Source organism: Falco rusticolus, chromosome 11, assembly GCF_015220075.1.
Source record: "Falco rusticolus isolate bFalRus1 chromosome 11, bFalRus1.pri, whole genome shotgun sequence".
Lineage (NCBI taxonomy): Eukaryota > Metazoa > Chordata > Aves > Falconiformes > Falconidae > Falco > Falco rusticolus.
In genome coordinates this window covers 35,594,224-35,621,073 of record NC_051197.1, presented here as the reverse complement: position 1 = coordinate 35,621,073, position 26,850 = coordinate 35,594,224, and the positions used below count along the sequence as shown (strand labels likewise).

The following is a 26,850-nucleotide window of genomic DNA, read 5'->3' as shown; positions in this document are numbered from 1 at the left end:
ACTAATCTGATCAAAATGATGGAAGACACATTCCTGCAGCTGTCCATTTGTTTTACTTGATTTAAACACTGTGGCTCTGTAAAACCGTGCAGAAAATGCCGTTCTGTGGCTCTCATGGGTGGTGCCAGCTTTAAGCTTTTCCTACGGTTGGAACATTTTTTTCCTGCTGAATTTTCTAAAGTTACAGCTCAGCTTGCACATACATCTTACTTCTAAGTCTCTTCCTGACCCTGCTTCTCCAAACTTAACAAAATCTAATTTTTCAGATTCAGACAGTGGGAGGTATTTTTTACTTACTTTTTAGGTTATTACACTCTTTGACAGAAGTCAGTTAAAAATAATCAAGAACAGTCATTTGATCTAGATGAGTGATGAGGGCTTTTGACCACAGACCTGAGGAAACAATGGAAACTGTTAATTGCTGTTCTTGGGGTTTTTAATCTCATGGGCATTTTGGGTTTTGGCTGAATGGCTGAGGAGGAATAACTCCAGCTCTACTGATCAGAGTACTGCTTCTTTCTATTTCAGGGAATGAAATGTTTCTAATATATTTTACTTCCCAAAAACACTTCCCGTATTATTAGCATTTCCTCTTACGATACATCTCTGCCTATAAAAATGGATGACTAAATAAAAATGCATTTAATGGATTTCAGATATGCAAATATGAACTCATATTACTGGATTGAAACTGTGAGGCCGTTGTCCCAGTTGTAGGTACTCCAGAGTTCAGAATACCCCTAACTCTTCTATCCTTTTCAGAAAAGCAGCCGAGAGACAGTGGCAGATGAAGGGTTCTTTGATCTGCTGAGTCGATTCCAGAGTAACAGGATGGACGATCAGAGATGCTGCTTCCAGGAGAAGAACAGATTCTCAGCTGCTTCAGTGGCAAAATCCTCTACTCCACCTAAAACAATGAGAAAATGTAATTTTTTAAAAGAAAAACCCCTATCTGACTTTTGTCCCTGCCAAATACTATTTTGAAAATGTATTTGCATGCAAGACTTATTATGGAAAGGAACTTATTTCTAGGTTAACTTGTTTTCTTCCTTCTCCATAGCCTTTTCTACTTATGTAGTCTCACCCCACACAGATGAATTTCTAGACCTACTTGCTAGCTCACAGAGTCGCCGGCTAGATGACCAGCGTGCTAGCTTTAGTAATCTGCCTGGACTTCGTCTTAATCAACATGACAGTCAGTCAGTCCTGGGTCACCTCATGGCAAGTAACAACAGAGAACTAGATGATGACTTCTTTGATATATTGATAAAATGCCAGGTATGTTTTTTTACAAAAAATTTTCAGATTCTGAGTCTCTGGGGATTTGATTTGTGCATTCTGCTATTAGGTTTAAGTAAGCCACCTTGTTTATCATGTGGTTTTAAGATACAAAGTGGCAGGTAAGTAAAAACAGAACAAAAAATAAGGGAGTTTCTTTTGGTTGGCTTTTTTTTTGTTTGTGGGTTTTTTCTTGTTTTGTTTTGTTTGCAATTTCTCTTGTTTAGATTTTTTTCCCCCCAAGTTATCCGTGTATAGTAAGTGTAACTTTGGTATTTATACCACGTTATCCTTTTTAAGTAACAAATGCTGAAAAAGTGAAGGAAAACAAGTGAAGCTATTAAAAGGAACATGTAAAATGATTTTAAGAAAAAGTGTTTAGATCTGGCTTGTTAGGAAGGCACCTGATATCCTAACTTATCAAATGAAAGAATTCAGTATCAAAGTTTTAGTGGTAATAGTGATTACCATTCCAGTCATGTTAGGTTTAAATAATAGTTCATAGCAATATACAAGTGAGGCATCTGTTTGTCAATTACAGCATTGATATATATATATATATATACTAATTAGTCTAGAAATAATTTAATTTAAAAGACTTGGGTCAATAAGGATCTCAAAATACAAAATTCAGATACCGAGTTCTCCAGAGTTAACCAAGTATGTTAGCTTTTGTGGGGAGCAGCACCTGGAATTGAGTGTTCATCAGCCTGATGAAATACTGTGTTCTGTGTTAGCAGCTTGTCTGTTACTTCTCTGAAGCAAGCAAAGAATCTAGTTGTTAATATGGTACCTTTTGTTGCTTCACATGCACTCTATGTAGCAAATGTAATGCAATAATTGACCCTGCTTATTGAGAAAGGAATAGGAAAATGTAATCCCCTCCATCCTTATAGATGCTACTGCTTTAAACAGAAGCACAAAAGGTGCCTTCTGAGACTTTTTGTCCAGGGTCTGTCCCGCACTGAAAGCCATGCTTTTCCCCGTGTGACCATCTTCCCCTCCAGCCTGTTGCTGTGAGAAATCCCCATTCCCAGCTAAGGCAAAGGGGCTCCTGTAGATGGCTGCAGTCCACAGGCAGGCCCAGGGCAACAGGCCAATGCTTGTAAAATCTGACCGGGAGGAGGTGGCTGCGTGAAAGGAGCACAGAAGCTCTTTCACATCACAGAGATGTTAGTGAACTGCTCTGGAACGTGGTGATGAAAACGTACCAGTTGCTGGAGTTTGGAAGACAACTTTCCCCCAATATTGCCTTTCCAAATCTGACAACAGTGTGGCCATTTTTTACTCCCTGTATAAGGAAAGGAAGACGACCCTATTCCTGTTGCATGAGACTAGAAATACCATGTACTCATCTTAAAATCCCTTTTCTGAACATAGGACACAAATCTCACTCTGTAACAAGAACTACATTGCAGAGTTTATTTTCAGGACGTTTAACTTTGTGGACAAGTGGTTCAGAGAAACCATTTTAGCTACACTTGTACTCTTACTAATTTCATTTGAGAAGTTTAACTTGAAACAAAACTTAGAAATTAAATCCTTATAATAGCTTTAAATCTGAAAACAAAAGCTTCTAGTAACTTTTTACTTTTATCATTTGCTTGTTTTATTATATATACTCCTGTAAATATGCATCTTTTATTGCTTGGTCTGGCTGTAGGGTTCCAGACTAGATGATCAAAGATGTGCTCCTCCATCACCTGTGAAAGGACCAACTGTACCAGATGAGGATTTTTTCAGCCTGATTTTGCGATCGCAAGCTAAGAGAATGGATGAACAAAGGGTCCATCTACCCTCAACTATAAAGGGACCAAATTCTAGCTGAACAAACGGGCACGTATTGTACAGTAGCATCTTAGGTATTGTTTTTGTTTGCTGGAAAAACATGCATGCCTTTTTACAGAAGACTGCAATTAATAGTATTGTCTCCTGTCTAATTTTTTTGGTACAAATAGCAGCAGCATCACACTTGTGACCAGTAGTTAGAGCTGCCGCTGCTCTTTGCAGCTGCTTTGAGCAGTGTCTGAGATACAGCAGTCGGTATCCCCCTCATAACTGCCTCTGTAATTTTTCCCAGTCAAGGTAGACTTACTGATGATGTGTGGATCCTACCATTGTCTTAATCTAGTGTAACACCTAAATTTGTACATTCTTTTTAAAGAAAACTTGATTTTTATTTTTTTCTGATTTGTACCTCCCTGGAAAAAGGTCCTGGTTTCTTATACTTTTTTTAATAATAAAAAAAATTATTGAGACATAGCTTCGGTACTCTGTCTTTCAAACTGTGTTTCTGCAAAGAAACTGATTTTTTTTTTTTTTTTAAAATCAAACCTTAGTTTTTATTCTGTTTAATACAAAAATAGTCTTTTCAAAACATGCTGGGGTTTTTGGGTAGTATTTAGTTAAGTGTTTCCTGTATTACTCAGCACAGTTTTACAACCAAAAGAATTTTCTAAGATGATACACTTTTTTTAAGTAACAGCTGCCAGTGCTGTTCTGTAGATCATGTGGGACACATCCTGCACCAGGGAATCACAGGGGTGGTAGGTACTTGGCATGAACTACCATGGATGTCAGGTAATTCCTGCAGTAATTGAATGTAAAATGTTACTGGCAGTAAATATATGTATGCTGCTTATTACCTGACCTCAGCTACTCCTCCTCTTGGTACAGACATGCTGTGCTGAGGTAGTTCTCAGGAACCCTGAGGGCTGCGTGTTGTTTTTAAGCATAGGTATCTTGAGTTAAAAACCACTGGTTTTACCACCAAAGGTGGCAAACTGTTCACTTCAGGTATTTACAAATGAAGTGACGTCATTTTTTTGTTGAAGTATTATACCCCTAGAGGAGAACCTGCAGCTAATTTTAGCTTCAGTGTAAAATGGCATTGTAAGAATAGTCAGATGTAGGCTGCATATAATTAAAAGTATTTTACAATTACTGAGTTTTACAAACCTTCTCTTGCAGCTTTTTTAGCACTGAAATTGAATCCTACTGCAACTAAAACTGTCTTCCTGCTTTTAAGGAGAAATGCCTGAATATTCTGCCAAAAAGCATGTGTTACCATCAGTTTATTGCGCTGATCTCTGGTACTTGGTGCTATTCCCTGTTCAGCTCTGAACTGCCCTAAAAAACATGTGATACAACATCAGCTTCTCACTCCTCTGGAAATTACTAAACTAAAAGAAAATCAAGCTGTCCTAAAACCGAGCTGACAAGCAAAACACTGATTTTTAAAGAATATAAACAAAGATAGACCTCAGGACTATCTTGTAGACCTCAGAATAGCTGCAGTCTTACATGGAACGGAAACTTGCAAGTTTCTTCAGGCTGTGTGAGTCACCTGACTGGGCTTGCATTTTGCTGTATCAAGAGTATCGGTGCTTTTCCACTGCCGAGCATCTAGTTTTTACTAAAACTTAGTACACGAACTTGATTTCAAACAAAAGCCAACACCCCGCAAGTGGTTTTCTTTGCCACTTAAAGTGGTATTATCTTACTTTTTACTTACACATCTATCTCAAATTCCAGAAACAGCAGGTATACTTGTTCTTGGTTTTTAAAACCCCACCTCACAGGTATGCATGCTAATGCTCTGACGCAAGACGAGTTCCTATCAGGTCACTGACATTCTCTTTTCTGCATTTGAGAGCTACCGCACAACTAGCAAGTATGTGACAACTGAAGATTAGATGATACTTACAGCAACGGCTTACAGGGCTTCCTTAGTCTCCTTCCTGTAAGTCACAGGAACTGCTTTTTCTTTGCTTCACATGGTTCCATTGCAGAACTTTTCCCTTCTAGGTTTTTATTAGGATCACAGTTTTCTCCAGTCTCTCGCTCTGCTTTGCCTGTCTCCTGTTTCTGCTGCTCAAGTGCATGTCCTTCAGTAAGGTTTTCAGCTGTGATAGTTTCTAGTCTACAAACTTCAGACTCAGAGTGCAACCTGTTCTGTAAAAATTAATAAGAAGCTATTAAGAAAGCAATCCAAAGTGATGGCATCTAGTGCTTCAGGTGCATCTCAGCTCAATGGCCAGAACCACCCCAAAGCCATGACCGCTGTCTTTTTTTCCTGGGGAAGCAATACATGTAAACAAGCACAATCTAGAGTGTAAGTCTGTTTTTAATGTTCTACAGTTTACAAAAAAAGTCAGCACTGCTTTTTTTCCCCCGCCTTTCTTCTGTGGGTAATTGTGTCAACCAGGTTGACATAAGTACTGATCTCTCAAAATATAACTTATTTAAGTCTTTGATGTAGAGGGTTTTTAATTCAGTAGTTTCCTGCCAGAGTGAGCAACTGCAGAGTGTTTTTCCAGAACAAAACATGCCCAAGACACCTCTACCAAACTGTTCTAAAGGACGTACCTTGTAGTTCCCCTAATCTACTCTCTCCCTAGACTCTGGGTTAGGCTTGTTGTTTAAACATGTTCTAGCAGGTGACATTAAAACACATTTAATTTAATCCCAGCTCAAAGAGCACCAGGACTAACATACACCAGGTTCTGGTTTGTGAGACTCTTCTACTTGCTTGTCTGGCTCATTGCCTGTATGCACAACATCAGGACTTCTGCTGCCATTTCCTGCTCTTACAGGAGCAGCTCCTCTGTTATAAGGTCCTCTGCAAATGCAAGGAGGCTTCTGCAAATAACAGCCATCTGATTTACTCCCATCGTATTGCCCAAAGTCTATTTTCTCCTGTTGACTGTCAGGTGAAGGAAGGCTCTTCTTCTGAAAAGATGTTAAGTATCTTAACATAGACACTGATGATCCTGCACCATAGCAGAAAGCCTGCAGGGGGGGAAAGGAGAAAGCAAAATATTTGCAGTTTATGTTTTTCACACAGAATTCAAAATCATGTGTCTGAAAAGCACTGAGAGAAAACCTTGGGTGATCAAAACGCCTACAGTAAAATTCAAGGTTTCTGCAGTCTGAGCACACTACAGGCTGCCAGACTGGATGTAGTTCATCTTGGTGCTACAGTAAAGATGTTAAAGGCTCTAACTCAATGCTTGGTGTACAAAATGCCAATAATATACATCCCTGTGTAATAATGGGAACCAAGCTGCAATAAACTGTCAGAGAATCTTAAGATTTTAACCAGTCTAACATTTTATCCTGCTTGTGAGATGTGGTTTAAATAGAAACTTAACCTATTTGAATTGCTAAACCAACTGTACTATGAAGATTTTGTCAAGAAAAATCCCTTGTAGAAATAATTTTGTGCATGCTAAGAAATCTGTTCAGTAGTACAAGATATCATAGATAATTATAAATAAGTTTAGTATATAAAAAATAAAACAGAGCTTTTAAATATAAGAGAAATGTATACAAACCACAACAGACAAAGCCATCATAATTAGCACTGGAACCTGCAGAATAAATGGTATCTCCTTCATAAGTGCTTTGATGAATTCACCAATACCTTGTCCTATGTGCTTTAGAGGCTCAGTTACAAAGTTGGTGAAAGTAACTGTGAATGCCTAGAAAAATACAAATAGAAAAATAATGTAGTCATTGATTACAAAGTTAAGCATAAATGGGCTCTTTGGGCTTGGTGTATACCTTTGTCGGTGGAACCAGCAAAACAGGATTTACTAGCAGAGTTTCATAGTACTTTTGACAGGGATCATCCTGAAAAGTCCATTTACTTCTGAGCCATTCTGTAGACAAAGCACAGACATGTTTTTACTACTTGTAAAAAATATATTTTATGACACAGTAGCCATACAGAATAGTAAGCTATACAGTATATACAGAAATTAGCATTTCAATTATAGATGTAAGAAAACCTTTCCAGATATGGTTCAAAGCTCAGATTTTGCTTCCTAGATTTCAAGGGACTATTTTAGTTATAAGCAGAAAGCCTTACTCCTTAAGGGGACTTGTAAGTTATAAACAAGTAATTTATGACATCAGTGTTTCTGTAGTTTGATTTTAGTGCAGTCAGAACATAAACCATAGAAATCAGACATGAACAGAGCAATCACAATCAATTATAAAGGAAAGACCATAATCAGCACTCATTAAGAGTTGCCACCATTAATCTACATGCTGTAGCAATGGATAACAAATAATGGGTAATAAATTCAGCTTTCTCTCTAAAATAGTAACACTTGAGTAAGTAGTTAAAGATCTAATTTCTGAAGTTCATTGTACTTGCAGGCCTGCCAGATGGAAAAAAAATACATTTTTTCTTGAATTCTGCCCTCCTACCTTCAATAAAGGGCACTGAATGGTACTGGGAGAGGGCAGTTGAGGAAACACTCACAGGGTATGATATAAGGAAAAGTAGTAACACCATCACATGCTCTAAGCACGGTTTTGTGATCAGCTCTTCTCCCAAGGCCTAGAAAATAAAGTCTTGTAGAGTGGAAAAATGGCACAACTACATATTCATGTATTGCTGAAGAAAAGTCAATGAAGAAATCAGAGTATTCTTGGATACTATTACTGAATATTTTGTGATCTTAAATACTATTACAAAATAATGAAACAAATATTTACCAATAAGACTTTCCCCCCAGTCCAACTTCTCAGCACAGATATTATCAAACTTCCCCATTTTCGCAATTTCTGCTTGATGCTGCGCAAAGGCCAGCTGCAAAAGGATAGGAATTATTTGTAAAATGCAAAACAAGGTGGCCCTGGACACAGAACACCTGTGTCCACGTAGCACTGCCCCTGAGCTAACAATGTCTGATTTTAGCAGGTTTGAGATAATTACCCTGGTAAATCTGTATTAAGAGAAGTTTGCTACCTGAACAATTTAAGAGTTACATTTTAAGAACTTCCTGGGAATGGATAAACACTACCGAGATGGCTCCCTCTGAGTTACTCTCCAAACAGAGTCTGAATTACTAAAAGAGCAGACTTCAACATTCAAAGGTACAAGTTCAGGGTGAAAGTAATCTGGTGACATCTTGTTTCCTTAAAGCTCCAGGATTAAAACCAGAGACAGCTGCCATGCAGTTACTAATTAAAAACATCAGGACATACTCTTATTTTTTTTATTTGAAAAAATACCTGTATTCATTATAATTTTGCCTTAGAGTTTGCAACTGATAATCAAACAGAAAAAGTTAAGTAATCTGTTGAACTCCTGACATTCTTCACTGGCTCAATCAAAGCCCTCCGCATGGCAGTCCACTTGTGCTCAAGAGCCACCCCACCCTGGCACTCTGCTATTCCCAGGTGTGACAAGCTGCAGTTAAATGCTGAAGACAAGACTGAGGACCAAGATTTTGTGGCTGGGCTATGACCTAGTAGCATAAATTCCTCCTCATTAAAACCAATACCAGTGCACAGTCAGACACTTGTATCATCAACAAGGTATTGATAGCTCGTCCATCTCACATTAGTTTCAGCGAGGAAATCTTAAGGAAAAACTCCCCACAGTAAATTTTTGTAAGACTTTTCTACCAAACTGCTTTAGACATTTTACGTCTCCCTTGTCCATGCAGTAAAATCACAGTTCTACTGCTTTATGAATTTTGTGCACCTCTGTGACCGGATAAAAGTTGGCAGGGTTTCTTTTACTCTTTAAGCCTAATACACCTGTCCACATGCAAAATAAAATGTTGATCCCTTTATTTACTTTGCTGTCAATTATTGCTTTATATAAACTCACTAAAGGAACTAAATAACCATGATTCCCTCATAACTGTGGAATTTTAAGACTAAAAGACATTAAGATTTCAGAACAACTTACCTTATACAAGTAAAGCCAATTCCATGCAAAACTGATGGGTAAACTTACTAATAAAAGTCGTTTTACTTGAAAAAACCAATGAATAGGTGTCCAGAGCTCTGTAGCTATTACAATTACAATGCACACTAAGCACAAGAGTATCTGAAAGAGAGAATAGGAAAAAATTATGATCCAGATTGGGAATTTTCCAAGCTTACTACCAGTAAGGAACATGAAGGAACTTCCAACTTTTGTTTTTACTAGCATCATTTACACAGAACAGCTGAGATAATTTTTCCTTACTTTCACAGCATATCTACAGCAGTACCAAGGCAGAAAAGTGTCACACTATTATTAGTAGAAGTCATTCCTACCACAGCCTTACATTGCAGTTGCTCGTTTCTTTCTTGTCATATTTACTTTTTTCTTCCTTATGTTACCTACCATGCTTTAAAATTATAATTGGTTAATTTACTGCTTGAGTAGTATGTGCCTGGGAACACCTGCTGCCAGCTCCTGCAGTTTGGTGAAGTAACAAAGTTACAGTTTGGGTAAAAGCAGGAAGACGTCAGAGAAGCACTTCACAGTCTCTTTCTGTTCCAGGACCCCTAACAGCAAGGCTATGCCACCGGCCGCTTGCTTTTCTCATTTGGCTTCCATTGACCCCCTCAAAACTAGACAGGCTACTTTCAAGATTATGTCAGCATAAAATGTTAGCACATTCTGAATTGTAAAGATTTATTCAGAGAGCTTCAGCTTATTACAGATCCTTAGCTCTTGTAATTCCATTTTAGAGAACATGACATTTTCACAGTCGCATTCTGCTCCTCTCCAACACTAAAATTTCTTTTCCCCACAAAATTCACAAAAACCTCTAGCTTGGTAAGAACTCAAATATCTACTTGTCTCAATATAAATATATTCCAGCTCCTGCAGAAGCTGACAGCTTCAGCATCTATTTGACTGAGAGACAAATCTAGAAAATTTGTAACGCACGAGTTGTCAGTTTAAGTGGCAACAAAGTACTGGAGTCTAATGAGTCACACAACACAGATATAAAGCAGAAAGAGAAAAAAGAAAGCACATCAGAAAACACCACAAAGCTACAATAAGAAAAGATGACCACAGGAATAAAAACCCCGAGTTCTTCCTCCAAGTGAATATATCACCTCTGCCTCCAGCAACCATGAAACAAAAAGCGACTCCCTGCAAGTACAGTGGAAAGTACTGCTTTACACGTGGAGTTGACATGGTAATATTCAGTGCCTAGACTTGCACAAAGAAACTGGAGAAAACGGCAATTCAAAAACAACAAAACCCCCTTTCTTCTTCTCTTACCAGAAACATAGTATACAGATCAATTCCAAAACTGTCTTCAAATCTCCAGTGCCAAGCTTCATAATCATGGTGCTTAAAATTGACCAAAATATCACTAAGTGCATCATCCACAGCACCTGACTGCCAAGTCTCCTCATTGAGAAACCTGAGGATCTCCAAATATGTCTGTTTTGTAAGGATGATCTCAGCATCATAATGGACATGGCCCACATTTTCTTCAGGCTGCATTAAAAGCAATAATGGTTAAATAATGGTTAATAATAATTGTTATGAGTAATAGTTAAAAGCTGCTTATTGGAAATAGAAGTACAAATGAAAAACTGTGTCCCTAGCCAAAAATATGATTATATACCCTTCATTGTACAAACAAAAACCTGTATCCCTAGCCAAAAATCCGATTATATACCCTTCATTATGTAGCAGCACCTTTTTGAAGCAGACTACAGGATGAAGGCATGGGACAGGGTGCACACTGATTCTATAACCTTTTTGTTCATTCTTCTAAACTACATAAAACACAAATTCAGCTGGTTTCTACTAGTCTAATTCTACGCAAAATCCTAAAAAAAAAAATGAAGTGAGTTATCTCACCTGTTACTGAAATTTTAGAACCACTTCTCATTAACAAGTAATTACGAATGCGCTATGTGTGCCTTGATCATGGCTAGGTAATACAGATAGAAGCCATTAAATACTGAAATAAGAAATCTTACATCGCCAGGTATGATTTCTTTGTTAAATTTAATTTCAGTTACTGCCAAAAATTTATTCCCCTATCTCTGAATAGAAAAAAAAATATCTCCAAAGACAATATAACAAAGAAAGTAGTAAAGTGATTCTTATATGCAAACTCTAATAAGCTGCTATTCCTAGATGGTTCACATGGTAGAGTCTAAAACAAAGGCCTAAAAGGTCTACTACAAACAAACAAACAAAATCTGGCTCTTTCAAGTTTAACAACCATTAGCATGAACTGAACAGGCTGCATCCCAGCAACAGATATGTAGATACATACTCTGAAATCACGTCTTCCTTTGGATGCTTTATAGACCAAACAGCAACTGTCCTGAGCAAACACTACGAACCAACAGCAACACTGGATGCATATACCTCTATCATTTTTTCCTTGGCAATTTAGTTCCCTTCATTTTAATTTAAAGTACTTGATAACTGTGAAAACCACGTGAAGTAGTAATACAGATTCTACTCTGCCCTGGTGAGGCTGTATCTGGGGACACTGTGTCCAGTTCTGGGCTCCCCAGTTCAAGAGAGACAGGGGACTACTTGAGAGGGCAGGTCCGGGGGAGGGCTACACAGATGATGAGGGGCTGGGGCATCCCCCTTATGGGCAAAGGCTGAGAGAGCTGGGGCTGTTCAGCCTGGAGAAGAGAAGGCTGAGAGAGGATCTCATCAACGTCTACAAATACCTTAAGGGCAAGTGTTAATAGGACGGGGCCAGGCTCTGTTCATGGTGCCCAGCGACAGGACAAGGCAACGGGCACCAACTGTAACACGGGAATTCCCATCTGAATATGAGGAAGAATTTCTTTACCTTGAGGGTGTCAGAGCCCCAGCACAAGCTGCCCAGAGAGGCTGGGCAGTCTCCTTCTCTGGAGACATTCAAACCCACCTGGACGCAATTGTGGGCAACCTCCTCCAGGTGATGCTGCTTTAGCAGGGGGGTGGACAAGATGGTCTCCAGAGGTCCCTTCCAGCCCTGACCATGCTGTGATTCTGTGCATTAATTTTTAATGACTGCTCAAATACTTACAAGGCCTAGTTTTCCAGCTTCATTTAAAATCTTATTCAAGTATCGCTTAAAAATATAAAAGCTACGGCTTTCACGTAATTTTGCATTCCTCTTCTCACAATCTGCAATCTGCAATATAAAGACACTTTTATTCACTTCTTGCTCAAACCAGCTTGTTCATAGCAGAAACCCCCCCCCTACCAACACATTAAAGTCAGGATTAACAGAGGTGTATTTCTTTAGTTCAGCAATAATCCCACAATGAGTACAACCAGATAAAAAGTGTAAGCAGTCACTGAAGATAGTCCTTTCCATGGGACTCGCCAGTACTGGACAGTTCAATCTGCTCATAATGTGGTTTGAATACTAACCTCAGGAAGACTAGAAAAAACTAAAGATCTGGATCTCCTTAAATTTTAAGTTTACATGAGGAAAAAAAAAAGTAACTGTAAAAAGTACTAAGTAGTTAAACTAACATTATAATGACATAGCCCATTGGGTCTCCAAATGGCTGAGGGAAGTGAGAGCCCAAGTAGCCACACAAGCATCACCGCATCCTCCTGATCTCAGAAGAAGCAGCAGCATGGGGGTCTTACAGCAGCTTCTGAGAGCTGCAGCACGGCACATTACGGCCAGCCACAAATGTGTTCTCTATGCCTACAACCCACCCCTTAAAATCCAACAGAACTGAAAAACTTGAAAATGGAAGGTCAGGTTTCTTGGCTTTTGGGCAGCAGGATGTAACATCGGCACCGCATGTTTAAACTGCTGACACTGGACAGAAGCGTGTAGCTCCTATCAACTTCTGTTACACTGTAAAATGTTTCAGGAAACTGACCTTGGTAGGCAGAGCAGCAATTCAGAATTGAATTCAAACTACTTCCAGCCTCTCCTCTGCATAAAGAGGTTCCCCTACATAACGCACAGTGTCTTGCAAGTTATGCCAGCAATTCACCTGTTCTATACTATCCAGAAAAGCATCATCAGAAAGCACGAACTGTAAAAGGCTGGAAAATATTCTGAAGTTCCATAACAAACCTTCTGTTGCAAGGAATCTAATTCCCTGGCACAGCTCGGCAAGATTTCAGTACTGACTGTATCCACAGCATTATCCTGAGAGTCACGATAGTTTGCCTAAAATTACACAAGAAAAAAGACATATTTTTAGAACCAAAGAATGTGATCAACATGCCAAGTTGCACTTCTATAGTCAGATCACTTCAGGTAAAAGGAGCAAAGGAGCTAAAAACTGAGTATTGGTCTTTGCTGCTAACACTCTCCCAGTGATACTCCAGCTGGCCTCTCTGCTGTTATTTTAGGCTCCAAATATACAATTGCTGTAAGTTTATCTAAATGCGTGCTGCCTTCAAAAGGTGAGGTCTTGCCCTGCCCTCCCCCATCTGCCCTTTCCCCTCCTCTGAGTGTTGGTGCACCATGCGGTGCATCAGATTAGATAACTGGACTGGTTAAGAACTGACTCAGCAAGCAAAGAGGCAGTTTGTCATCCAGACAAATTCCCAATCCAGCTGGCCATGCAGCTAGCCAGACTGAAGGTAAACACAAAACCTCATTCTCAGCTGCATGCCTATCCTTTCCTGTTCCCCCTTCACTCTGAAACATCCCATTTTTTCCTGTTGATTGCTCAGACTTAGCTTTAGCAGTGCTTCTTTTAAACAACCAGGCATGCACATTGAGGGAAGTCTCCAAAAGGAAGTGCAACATCACACAAATCAGTGCACTCAGGCTGGTAGGAAGTTTGGTTTTGAGGACTTGGTTGGCTCACACAGCCTGCCTACCTAAAATCTCTCACAGCACAGCAGAAAAGAAATCCTGAAAAGATGGATTAGCCCGAAGCAGTTGTTTTTCTCCTTTAAGATGCAGTTCTATTTTCATAGGAGACAACAGTAAAACTCCTAATTTTTTTTCATAAAAGCTGAAGCAGTTGAGCACCAAGTTCAAAAGCTCCAAAGCTTGCTGCTTAGCTTTAGGGATGCTAATGACTGTCCGGGGAAGTTGGGGCAGGTGCAGGCTGAGGAGGAACTCTATGGAAAGAAATAATGCAGTCTGCATTTTTTTAAGCTTCAGAAAATTATGTTCTGAAGTGTTAAATGGTATTGTTCAAGACTGCAAAAACAAACCTAAAAGCTGAAGAATGACAAAAAATCAAGGGTGCCCATACAATCAACCACAGTTTACAGTGCCATATGTAATGGATAATACGCATCTCATGATACACGTCCACCCCTCATACAAGACAAGTGAAATGATTCACCTTGTTAAAACTAGCTTTTCATATTTGATCTTCTCCTCAGTGTTCATGAATTATTAACAGTACAGAGTACAGCACTCAATCCCTATTCTGATCATTCTTCTGAAAACTCAGACGCCCAGCAATATAGAACAACATTGGCTTTCATAATACACTCACACAACAAATGGGGTTTACTCCCATACTGCTGGGGAACTGGATAATTCAAGTAAAATATAACCATTAACATGAATTCCCTCAACTTTTATCAGCTAGGAACTTAATTTTCAAGACAGCACTATACTTGAGAAACTAGCAAGCGCTGCTTAACACAGTACTTCTCAGAGAAATAACTTGTGGAGCCACAACCTGCATAATGAATGACCACCTGTGGAAAGACAAAAGCATGGCTGCTGTGACTTGATCAGCGTGCAATGAAACGCCTCAGTAAAAGGCCCTAAGCTAATTATCTACAATAATACAGATTGCTATTTTTTCCCCTGCAATTTTAACAATGGTTACACAACATTCTCCTGCAGATATAAACTTGTAAGACCTTAAAAAGACCATAACTATCATTTTCTAATGTCATGATTTAAAGGCAGTCTTTCAACAGTGTGCGGCTCAAGCACCATTCGGAAGAGGCACCTATTTGTGTGTCCCTTCTTTTTCTACCTTGTAAGGTCTTCTCATTGTTCCCGATGCTGCATCGTAATTGAGCATATCTGTGGGGTCGATCCACTCATCGTCTTGAACTTTACCGCTCCCTAGTAGAACAGCTGCACACAACACCAAAGGCAACCACATCCTGTATCGCTAAATATAACAAGAAACTCGGGTATTTAGTTCACGATGTAACAGACTACAAAAACCCTGAACCAACGTTGCAACATGAAAAAGTATTCTCCACTGTTGTTTAAAAACCCTGTTCTCCATTAAGTAGGTTAAACATCACCGAGGTGTCTTTTTGCTAAAGACAACACCGGCAAGAGCATGCAACAACCCCAGCGCATTACCAGGGCGGCTGGATGCAGCTGGCGGCAGTTACCGCGGGCGTGGCCACCACAACCCAGCGCAGCCCCCCCAGCCTTGGGACAGGGCCCCAGCGCCATTGCGGCCACAGAAACGCCCCAGCAAGGCTACAAGGGCCGCGGGGGGGGGCGGGAAGGCCTGCAAGGACAGGCCCCGCCCGGCCAACAGCCAGGGCGCTGGTACCGACGTGCCCGAGGCCGCCCGCCACCGGCCCCGCTCCCCGGCCGGCAGTGCCGCAGGCCACCCGCCGCCAGCACGGGCAGAGCCACGCAACGGGAAGCCCCATACGCGCTTCTCCCGCTCCCTCGCCGACCCCGGAGCTGCAGGAGCGGTGCCGCCCGCCCGCTCGCCCCCCGGCCCGCTCACCGCGACGAACGCGCTGGGCCCAGACGCGCGGGTTCCAGTCGGGGGCCCCGCGGCCCGCAGCGTGGCCTCCCCGGTACCAGAAGGGCTGCCCCGGTCTACCTGCCCACCCCGGAGCCGCCCCGCCTGCGCAGGGCCCCGGCGGGCTCGGCGGGGCGGGGCCACGCGCTTGTCCTTGCCCCTCGCGCCGGCGTTTCCGTCGCCCGGCCCCGCCCCGCCCCGCCGCTCCGGGGCGGTGACAAGGCCGCCCTGCCGGGCGAAGCAGCGGGCGGAGGCTCCTCACGGCGGGGTGGGCCGGCGCGCGAGCACCGCTCCGCAGCGGACGCCCGGGGCGATTCGGTGCCAGCCGCCGGGGCAGCGCCGCGCCAGCACCACTCCGGGCCCCGCGGATGTTGTCTTCGTCCCTGCCCGCAGGCGGAGGGAGGGGGTTCTCAAGGAGAGAGCGAACAAGGGCAGCAGCCTGCTGCCCCCCAGATCGGCATCGCGAGAGGAGGCAGAGACGTGAAACGACAGGTGGAAAGCCACAGCCTCTCTGGGAAGGCACGTGTTGTAAAAAAAAAAAAAAATCATTTAAGGAAAGCAGTATTGAAATAGTTGTTTGAAATAGTTGTAGCGCTAATTAAAAAAAAGTCTGCCAGCTTCGACCATAGATGGGCAGAACACTTAGGAGCAGCATCTGCCACCCCAGCAGCACCGGGCCTTAACCCGCGGAAATTAACAGAGCAGCACGCAGCTGGAAACCTGCTGCTTGCCTACTGCACTGCCACGCCGGAGCCCGGGCAGCAGGATTACAGATCTGAAGCCTTTGCTAGCTCTATGCAAACACCAGCTTTTGACAGACTGTTTCATTATCAGCCTTGCACTGAGGTATTATCAACCAAGACACCTAACCAACAGCTGAGATGGGCACAGGTGTTGGAGGTCTTTATTGAGATTATAGCACAGATACACTTCTACAGTTACCTTTCCACTTTTATACAATAGTTAAAAATGCTTGCTACGGTGCACATATAATTTAGTAACCAAGAGAATCCAAAACTTAACTGCTATTCAAATAAATAAATAACCTGAAGTTTAAGGTCTATATTTTAAAAAGTAAAAGGAACTGTACAATATGAAAATATAACGATACATAAACATTAGATTCTAAAGTTTTGTAGAAATAAAACTGCAATTTCCCATACATAAACAGTGCAAGAAATAAAATTCAGATAAGCCTCTGAACGGGAAATTTAAACAATTCTTAAATTATCATGCAGACACAGCATTTTAAGCCATGCTGGTTTCTATTACAGCATTAATGGTATCCCTTTTACTTGAAAAACCAATAGCCATTAAGCTCACTGTGACAACTGCTGCCAATCCACTCTTCTACAGTACATTATACACAGAGGTATTCTGTTGCATTCAAAAAGTAAAATATTTGTGTTTCTACAGAAAAAAAAATCTCAATATTTTACTTCCCCCGCCCCCAGCATGTTATCCAAAACAACGTCATGTAATAAAACCAGCAACATTTCCCCCAGTTTAGATGAAAACAACCCACACTATTATAATGGACCATCACCAAGATGTGGTTACTGCCCAGTCACCTTTAAAGTTCAGAATTTACTACTAAAAAAGTTGAAATTGTAGAGATGTTATAAAGTTTGACCTCCTGTTGAGAAGTGATGAATAAATCTGAAAAAACAGTGGAACTAATTTCTTGTGTGTGTGTGTGTAACTAGTTACATACAGATTTGATTGAAGTGTTGTTCAACTTAAGTTTCTATATAAAATTTTGACTGAGGCAAAGACCAAGGAATGCAATTAATACCAAACTGTAAACACATCATTCATGTTACTTTAAGTGCACATCGACAACATCAGAGTTCTCCTCATAGACTTTGGCAACAAGACTACAACAGGTCACAGCAGCATGAGTTCACATGGAAGACTGAAAGCACTGCAAAAGAATATACTGAAAACACCAAGACCTCCTAGAAACCAGAAAAATCTGTGACAAGTGCCCCTCCTCTTGTCACTCTCCTGCTCAACTGCTGCTCTCTCAATGCCTAATTATTATTACTTTGTTTTTACAGTTCTGTAGTCTCAGGTCTCTGTGCTTTAGCTGCATAGGTTGCCTTTGCACTCTAGCCATTGTAGGTCCAAAGAGTTACAGTTCTGTCTGCAGAAGACGACAAGAAAGAAAGATCTTGTGTATGCCATCTGCACTGAATAACTTTGTCCTTGTGTTCTCCTACCACCATAAGAGGAAGCTGCTTCGTGAGGTCCCCTACAGCAGAAAAACAGAAACCATTAGTCATTTACATAAATTTATATCCCAGCTCTCTGGGTTTTTTTGGGGTGGGGTTTTTGTTGCTTTTGCTTGTTTCACTTTGGTTTAGTGAAGCTTACATATGTCTTTCACCTTATGAAGCGTGCTTGTCCCCTCTATGTCACACATAGAGCATAACACAAGACCCCAGGATTTCAGTTTTTAGGCATTACTGGACATAGTACAAAACATAGGTATTCACAGGTTTGTTGGTTGTTTTTTTTTTTTTTCCCCACAATGTGATTACAATTTAAATTTAACAGTCCGAGAAAATCAAGTCAATAGATATGGAGTATATCTTCTCTCTTTTAACTCTTCCCAATAAAAATAAGCATTATCACACTTTTTTTTTTTTTAAAGGTCACTTCTACGAATGCTGCCTGAAAGCAATGGCCAACTCATCAGGCAACATTGTTAATTAGTTCTTTTATCATAATTAGACCTTCCACTCCAAAACAAGATGTAGTTTATAGCCTGCATTCTTAAGAACACAACTAGCCAATTGCTAACAGACACAATCCAATTTATATACATGTCAAACCCTTCAAGCTCTACTGGTTCCCCCCCCCCCCCCTTTAAACTAAAACCTGATCTTTTGTCCTGGTTTCAGCTAGGATAGAGTTAACTTTCTTCTTAGTAGCTGGCACAATGCTGTGTTTTGAATTTAGTGTGAGAATAATGTTGATAACACACTGATGTTGTAGTTGTTGCTGCATAGCGCTTACTCTAAACGAAGGACTCTTCACATTTCCCATGCTCTGCCAGTGAGCAGGTGCAAACGTAGCCAGGAGAAAGCAGAGCCAGGGCAGCTGACCCAAACTAGCCGAAGGGATATCCCATACCATAGGACATCATGCTCAGTGTATAAACTGGGGGGAATTGGCCAGGGGCTGCCAATCTCTGCCTGGGGACCAGCTGGGCATCGGTCAGTGGGTGGTGAGCAACTGTGTTGTGCATCACTTGTCTGGGGTTCTTTTTCCCCTAAGGTTATTATTCCTCTCTCCTTTTCATTACAAGGGTTGTTGTTATTATATTTTTACTTTATTTCAATTATTAAATTGTTCTTATCTCAACCCACAAGTTTTACTTTTTTCTGATTTTCCTCCCCATCCCCCAGGGGTGTGTGTGGGGGTAGGAAGTGAGCAGATGGCTGTGTGTTACTTAGTTGCCAGCTAGGGTTAAACCACAACATCTTTGAACCAAGTTCTCTTACAACTTCAGTATTAAAAGCACCAAACTGAAAATTAACTCATCCTTTGTAGTATGTTACCTTGCAAGTCTGTCACCTTTATTTTCATATCATAAGATCCTGTGAGCAAGTAGTGTGCCCCTGGAGAAAAGCGAACCGAACGAACATCACTGGAATGAGGATGATAGCTCTGCACCATTCGTCCTCCTCGAATATCATACAACATACAGCTAGAGTCCTCTTGTCCTGTAGCCAGGAGACGACCACTAGGATCAACAGCCACTGAGGCTACAGCACTTCCTACAGGAGAAAAAAAAAACACCAACACACACACACATGTTATACTTAATGCACATTTGTGACAAACAGCCGACTTTTCATATTTAGTCAAGAATATACATTGTTTAAGAATATGAAATGCTGGCCTTAAATTAGGGTGAACATACTTAGCTACTGTTAGCTTAAGATAAGAACATTTTTATGTTCTAGCACTTAAAACTCCGAAGCCACTGGTCACACTGGACTGGTAGCAAAGCCACTATTAAAGCTGCAGAAGGAAAAAAAAAATGTTTCATCACAGGGAAGAAAGTCACTTTTTATAAAATCATGTAGAATAATGCAAGGAATTCTGCCCCCAATTCTAATTTATTGCCCGCTGCCAAAGGTTTCAAAAAACAAAACCAAATCCAAGTGGTTCTATAGAAATTGGTAAAAGGATTCTTAAGACTATGTTGACAACTTGCAAAAATGGCTGCTCCTTCCCATCCTTTCCTTTGATTTAGAAACAGTTATTTTGTGTCTTATTTTAATGTTTGTTTGAAAGTCACAAGGCAAAAACCTACCCAACTCTTGAAAGAAAGTGTTACTTTAAAAAACCCAAACAAGACACACAGGTAAAGATATCCTCACAACTTTTTTCTTTTAAAGCTGAGCCTCCATTCTGTGATACAAGACCTCCTTACATTCACTCTATAATACTTAAACATCTTTAAAGTATATTTTTATGCAAGAATGATCAGAAGCACAATACCAAGTCTTACCTGTTCCATGAAACGTGGTTCCCACAACACGAACACAGCTTGGCACTCTCAGATCCCAGAATCTTACAGTCTTGTCTTGGGATCCAGATGCAATCATCCAGCCACTCCATGTATAAAGTGCTAAAATATGACCTGTGAACAAGATGACTCCTTTACTTGACTGAACACTATTAATCAAATAACGGAATATTACAGTTCTGATTGTATTTTTCCATTCAGAGACTTAACAATCCTATGGAAAAGCTGCATGTTGCATGATCTAAAATGCTGATAAAATAAGGCAATACCCAGCTTTGCAATACTCCATTTCTCTGGAATGAAGCATGTACTCTCCATTAAATTAACAGCCAACACACTTGAAAACAAGAACTCCCCAGCTTCCCTCAAAATACCTCAAGAGCAATCTGGAGAAAAAAAAAAAAAAAAAAAAAGTCTTGCTAGAACAAAAACCACAAAGACATTTAAAAAACCCCAAAACAATAATTATATTTATTAGAATCTAATACAGACTTAAAACATGAATGAGAGAAGCAACAACGTAACATACCAGTGTGACCACTCAGAGCATGCAGGCCTTGTCCTCGCTGACAATCTGTTGTGTAGATATTGCAGTCCCCTGCTCCAGCACTTATTAAAATAGCACCACCACTTTCTGGGCCTTCCATAAAGGCAAGGTCTCTGATTGTCCCATCATGCATGCTGAACTCCAAATCTGGTCCTAAAATAATTTTTAAAAAAAGGTCAAGGAACAAAACAAGGTATACTTTGTTTACCACTGTTAGTGCCACAATCATTAAAGCAGCTATAGTGATAATGCAGAATATTTTAGGCAAGGATAGGTATACCACCAAGTATAAACATTGTTATGCACTTTCATAGAGCACACCAATTCAGTTAGCAAAGTTCAAGTAAAAATCTCCAAGAATCATGTTTTTGAGAGTTGCTCGATTTTCCTAAAGTTCCTAAAGCTTTGCAAAATGTATGTGAGACCATCTCCACAGCCAATTCCAGCCAAGCTTTATAGAATATGTTTATTTCTTTACGTAAGCTGTGGTAAACTAAAAAGGCTTTCTCTGCCAGAGAATGATCATCAAGAACCCTGACCACATAGGACGGGGTAGCCTAAGTTCCAAACAGAAAAGATAAGGGGATGTATTTAGTGTATTGATGAGGAGGCTTTGGCATGGAAAATAGTATTTGCTGGGAGAGAAACCTTAGACTTTTAAGATGGGGAGAAGAGGACAGAACTAGACAAGAAAAAGGGGAACTGGAAGTAGTGATAAATTCCTACTGACAATCAAGAACTAGAGTTGGCCAAGAATATCTGGTTGTTTTACCATATCAACAACAACAAAAAAAATTCTACCTGAAGACAGCACAACACCAGAGAGTCTTGCAAAACAAACCCAAAATGCAATCAAAGAAAAAAAACAAATTAAAAGCCCAAAAGATAATCCCCAACCCCAGTGGCTCTTTGCTGGACAGAGCCTACAGTCTCTTTTCCCTTTCACCATCACTAAGTTATTCAAGGTATTAGAATAAAAATAACAAATCCAATTAAGTACGTAATGTAATTTGAATGGTTTTGCCCAATATTGGACAAATAATTGAAAAGAGATTCTTTAAATATACACACACACACTACCTGTTGCATTACAAGTTTCTGCATTAAAAGGCAGTACTTTCACGTATTTATCATTAGAACCAGTAGCTAACAGCTGTCCACAGGGACTCCAGGCTACACAGTAGATTGATCCTTTATGATGCTTGTTCCTTTTGAAGCGAACTACAGGTTGTTTAGGAGAATTATAAGCACTGGGAAAAAAAAAAAAAAAAAAGACAAATATCTAACTTCCTCTTATTTGTAAGAAAACCAATGTATTCTAACACAAAAATACTATTTTTCTGTTATTTTGGGTAACATGAAATACATATGACATATACATGTGATCCAAGAAAAAAACAAAATGATTTCTCCATTCCATTTTCTCAGTTTTTTCGCATCTTCCCATTGTATTTGCCACTGGACAGGCAAAAAGAACTTACAGTCTCTTCATCTATAAAGAGTTGATAGTGATAAAATATACTGATTACTAGCTACATACAATGAAATCTTATCCCCAAAGTCCTGAGTTGGTGGGTTTTCCTCTACATCCTTCATACTTCCAACATCTTGATACTGTGGCCACTTTTGAACATGCTTGAGTTCAGTTAAGCAGCAGTAGGCCAAGAAAGCTCAGAAGGCACGCGCTATCTGGGTTAGTACCCAGTGTGGCTGGCACAGCTAAAGGCTGGCTCTGGGACTAAACTATCAGGCTGCAGATTGGAAAATCCAGATTCCTGAAAGAAGAAAGCAGAAGCCAGCGTAACCTCTGTGTATGTGTGTAGGAAGGTGTTTCTCAGTTTCCCACACAGACATAATCCCTAACTGGGGATTGTGTTTGGTATGACAGCATAATTACATGACTGGACTCCATGTGCTCGCGTTTGGGGCTGCTGTTGTGCCTAATAGTACCGTAACAATAAAACCTGAGGCCTGCTGATTTATCCAAACACTTGTTTTGGATATCCATGCCATTCTTCCTGTCAGAATGAGTGAGACTCATCAAGCACCTTAAGTGGTTCAAGGATCAAGAAAAATGCTTCTGTGCTAACACAGAAAAATGCTGCCCTAAGTTAAGCACTGTCTCCCTTTTTGCCATTAAATAAGTTAAAAAAAAATCATACAACAAAATAAAACTCATACACATGCATCATTATGAGCTGTGCATTGGATATTATTTGTTGAATAAAGTGACTCCCAAAGCTTCACTCATCAACCAGAAAGTCTAATACAGCAGCCAGTGCAAGACAAGATACGTTCACCATTACATGTTAATGCAGGAATCTTCACAGCATCTAGACATACCATACATTCTTATTTCTGAAACCAGATCAGCTTTACACATGGCTGAAATAAAAGGAACAGTCCCACTGATGTACATTTCCTTTATTTCAATCAATTACCTTCCTACAATTATGTTTCTTTGTTCCATACCAGGAAATAGGCAAGTGCTGAAGATAAAGTACTGCTGTATCCAGCTCCATCAACATTCACTCCAGTAACACCAACAACAGAAATTCAACAAATTAAATTGCTATTGAAAAATTCAGAAACCATATTGTAAACACTTGAAAAAAAGAGGCAGAGAGAAAAAACAGAAGACAATCACCTACGTTTGTTTTAAAACTTTTGAGATAGATATGGCTTTAGTAAAAAATACTAACATAAATCTACAGGAAAGCTAATTTAATTTTGTTGCCAGAGAGGAAATCCATGACAGATTAGCTGAAATCAGGATCACCGTTCACATGCTACAGAGCTTCCTAAATGGCTGATGCCTTATATCGCACCCAGGGTTTGGATTCACTACATTTATTAAGAGGCGGAGGCAGCACACTGGCTTGTCAGGACATGGGAGCACAGCCCAGAATAAAGACCACGTGCTGCCAATCAGCTGCATGGAAGTACTGTGATTATTTGAGCACCATCTGCACAATTGTTATGTGTATCTATCAGTGTTTAATCTCAAACGTGAAAAAAAAAGCACACTGCTACTGTAACTTTATAGAGAAAAAGAGAAAAAAAAAAAAACCACCAAACCAAACCAACCTGTCCCAAATCATACAACAGTTGGAAGAACAATTTAAAAAACTTAAAAGTCACAACAAAGCTTTGATGTACAATTAAACAACTGCTGTTCATCAGCTATTCTACACAATTACGGCTTTTTGAAAAACATGAAAGTTTTGAATGCGTGTCTAGACTCGGGTTGTTACAAAGATTAGAGTATCTTTGAGATAATGCAGTCTCTCTGCCGACTTGTAAATTCCACAATGAAATGTTTTTGGCAAACTGTAAGCACAGTGGAAAAAGAACAGTAAAAGAAAGCAGTACAAGTTCAGAATTACGGAAGTCTCAGTATTCCTTTCATATCCAGAAGCACTGTTACTTGTCACATCAGATCGTTACTGTAACTGGAGACTAAGGCTGCAAAGTCAATCTAACCTTTCCCAATGGTTGGAATAACAAGCTGTATGAGAGCAGACCATAGTTAAGTCAATAAAGAAGCATCCATTCCACTGAAAATGTTTTGCACTGTTTACCAGTCAAGGGGAGGCCATCTGGGCTTCAAGCCCAGCAAGTCAGCTTGCACTGGGTATCAGAAAAAATCAAGGCTTTTTTTTTTAATCTCACACATTGCCAATAAATATTTTGGAATCAAACTTCAAAGGCTACCTTATTGATGATATTTAAGGAGGAAAAGAAAAAAATAATCATCAGATTACTTCCTGAACACTTTGGAAACCTGCACGTGAGTCCTAAACTGGGAAGGTGTCCCAGATAAAGTCACTGTGCATACTTGTAGCTCCTGACGTTGTGAAGTTTCAGATGCCTGCACTTCCACCTTACTCCAAGAAAATACTGTAACTGGAGCAGAGACAAGGAGATGGTTATTGAGATGGCAATACTTATTTCCAGATGAAAAAAATGTTTTTCCCTCTCCTATTAGAAAATGGGTGAAAAGAAAACAGAAAAGACTAGGTGTACAGTAAGCCACAAATGGCACTTTTCCTGTCAAGGATCCAAAGTATCAGGCAAACAATAGAAACACTCTGGCAAATTTTGCTGTAAAAATTGAAGATAGTGCTTTTTCTACTGTTCATGTCTGTCCTCCTGCCAGACACTGCACCCCACGAAGCCCAGCCTGTGCTGGCTCAGGAATTGATACGTGCTTTCTCCCACTTTTACAGCTGGAATATCAAAACCAGAAGCCATCACAGAAAATACAGAAAAGCCCACCTGCTGAGACAAAAATAACACTTCTATAAGGAAAGGTATGGTATTGTGGCAATGCATCTTGCCAGTAACAGAAGAGCACCAAAAAGTAGCCCACAAATACATAAGTTCTTCGGCAGATCATCGTATGTTTGGCAGTTCAGGTTTCTAGAAAGAGCGCTGCAGTATTTACAACAACGAAATAAAGGTATGAAATGGACAGGTACCAGTAGCTACAGGAGTGCTATGATACAGAAAAATAAATGATTATACAAGCTTTCTTACCTTGGGTCAATTACTTCTGGATAGGCACAAACCCTCAAAGTTTTAGAGTTGGAGCCAACGGCATATAAACTCCCACTGGGATGAAAGGCTACAGCTCTGACAGCTTGTGTGTCTTCTAGAGTATTAATGCATATGAACTGCTTTTTTGATTTGTCATCCTGTGTAGAAGGATAGCAGCTGTATTAGGTTCTTCAGCATAAAACTGGACATTTAAAAGCAGACATGACTTTTGCAGAGTAACATAGAACTATTGTAGCAAAGTATTAATGAAGTAACAGCACCCGCTAAGTTATTCAAATACGGACTTGTAAAACAATGTCTACTCCAGGTCAAGGAACAGTGTACTTCAAAAAGTTCTTTTCTTCAACCCACTTTTATAGCTAACATTAGATGAACATTTCTCACTCTCCCTCCAGGCTTCCAACAGCTTTTGTTCTTCTAAGCAGCCCAGAAACTTGGTATTACAGTTTGTTTCCATGTGAACACTTTTGATCCGTGTGAAACTTGCAAGGGGAAGGAACAAAGCTGTATTTTTACTGAAAACAGTCCAAGTCATAAACACAGTTTATAAAACAAATACAACACTCAACATAAGAATCAAATTTTCACCCTGTAGTTAACACGAAGTTATCCTTAAATTATGCTAAACTTTACTACATCATCCTCCTGATGACTTCATCACCACTTTTCTAAGATTTTTTTGTCCGATACAGAAACTTTGGAAGGTACTCATTGCAAAATCATTTCCCTAAAATCGGACCATACTGACTGGAGTCCAAAAATCAAAGTTTCAACCTGGAGAACGCAAAACAATGGCTGCAAAAGACATCCTGCTGGAACCTCTGTTGTACAAGGAGAAGCTGTGACTGTTTGGCCTTGAGATCAGAAGGGCTTTTCAGGGCATGTGTAAATCTGAGTATATAAATACCTGACAGCAGTAATCAAGAAGATGGAGTAGACACTTCTCAGTGGTAGCCAGTGAAAGGAAAAGAAGCAGTGGACTCCAACTGAGATACAGGAAATTCCATTTAAACATTTTTGTTGTTTTAGAAACACTGTAAGGGTGGTCAGACACAGGAAGAGATTGTCCACAGAGGCTGGGGAGTCTCCATCCTTGGAGATATTAAAAAATACAAGTGACCCCAGCCCCAAGCCACCTGCTCTCATTGAGCCTTCTTTGAACAGTGGGTTTGGACTCAGTGTCCATATAACCCTTCCAATCTCGATGGTGCTATGATTCTGTAGGTACTGCATCAACCAAAATTCATTCTGAATATCTATTAATTATGAGAGGATGTCACATCCTCAGAATTAAATATTGAATCTTGTGAAAACACAAATTGTAAAGGACAATAAGAAAACTCACCTCATCGCCTCTTGTCCTAGCCACGTTTCCTGAAGAATCTTCCAACTGTGGCTGAGTGACAGCATGTTCTGAGACACTGTTTTAATTTGGTGAAGAGTTCAAATTTGTAACAGAAAAAAACAATAGCAGGGACAG

General features: G+C 40.1%; 3 protein-coding genes across 15 annotated transcripts in view; 1 reads left to right on the top strand and 2 right to left on the bottom strand.

Annotated features, from left to right (window-relative positions):
- The window catches only part of GPSM2 (G protein signaling modulator 2), a 38,039-nt gene extending 34,498 nt beyond the window's left edge, over nt 1-3,541 (top strand). For 7 of the 9 annotated variants that reach the window (XM_037404194.1, XM_037404192.1, XM_037404193.1 and 4 more), the window contains 3 exons: nt 763-925; nt 1,061-1,278; nt 2,942-3,209. In XM_037404194.1, the coding sequence (XP_037260091.1) occupies nt 763-925; nt 1,061-1,278; nt 2,942-3,106 (546 nt within the window). In that variant the 3' untranslated portion in view covers nt 3,107-3,209. Of the gene's footprint in view, nt 1-762; nt 926-1,060; nt 1,279-2,941 lie in introns of all 9 variants that reach the window. The other 2 variants (XM_037404201.1, XM_037404191.1) reach the window with 1 other exon arrangement.
- On the bottom strand, nt 38-15,872 carry CLCC1 (chloride channel CLIC like 1). The gene is made up of 12 exons (XM_037404202.1): nt 15,703-15,872; nt 14,980-15,120; nt 13,095-13,190; nt 12,078-12,185; nt 10,307-10,528; nt 8,990-9,130; nt 7,786-7,879; nt 6,844-6,941; nt 6,615-6,761; nt 5,776-6,069; nt 4,985-5,232; nt 38-907 (listed from the first exon to the last, which is right to left on the bottom strand). The coding sequence occupies exons 2-11, from the start codon at nt 15,109-15,111 to the stop codon at nt 5,026-5,028; spliced, it is 1,539 nt and encodes a 512-aa protein (XP_037260099.1). The 5' UTR covers nt 15,112-15,120; nt 15,703-15,872; the 3' UTR covers nt 38-907; nt 4,985-5,025.
- A 725-nt stretch (nt 15,873-16,597) lies between these two features.
- WDR47 (WD repeat domain 47) overlaps nt 16,598-26,850 on the bottom strand; it is a 28,022-nt gene continuing 17,769 nt past the window's right edge. For all 5 annotated transcript variants that reach the window (XM_037404162.1, XM_037404161.1, XM_037404164.1 and 2 more), the window contains exons 9-15: nt 26,716-26,791; nt 25,350-25,507; nt 21,891-22,060; nt 20,793-20,963; nt 20,246-20,377; nt 19,287-19,505; nt 16,598-17,974 (exon numbers count right to left, since the gene is read on the bottom strand). In XM_037404162.1, the coding sequence (XP_037260059.1) occupies nt 17,832-17,974; nt 19,287-19,505; nt 20,246-20,377; nt 20,793-20,963; nt 21,891-22,060; nt 25,350-25,507; nt 26,716-26,791 (1,069 nt within the window). In that variant the 3' untranslated portion in view covers nt 16,598-17,831. The remainder of the gene's footprint in view (nt 17,975-19,286; nt 19,506-20,245; nt 20,378-20,792; nt 20,964-21,890; nt 22,061-25,349; nt 25,508-26,715; nt 26,792-26,850) is intronic.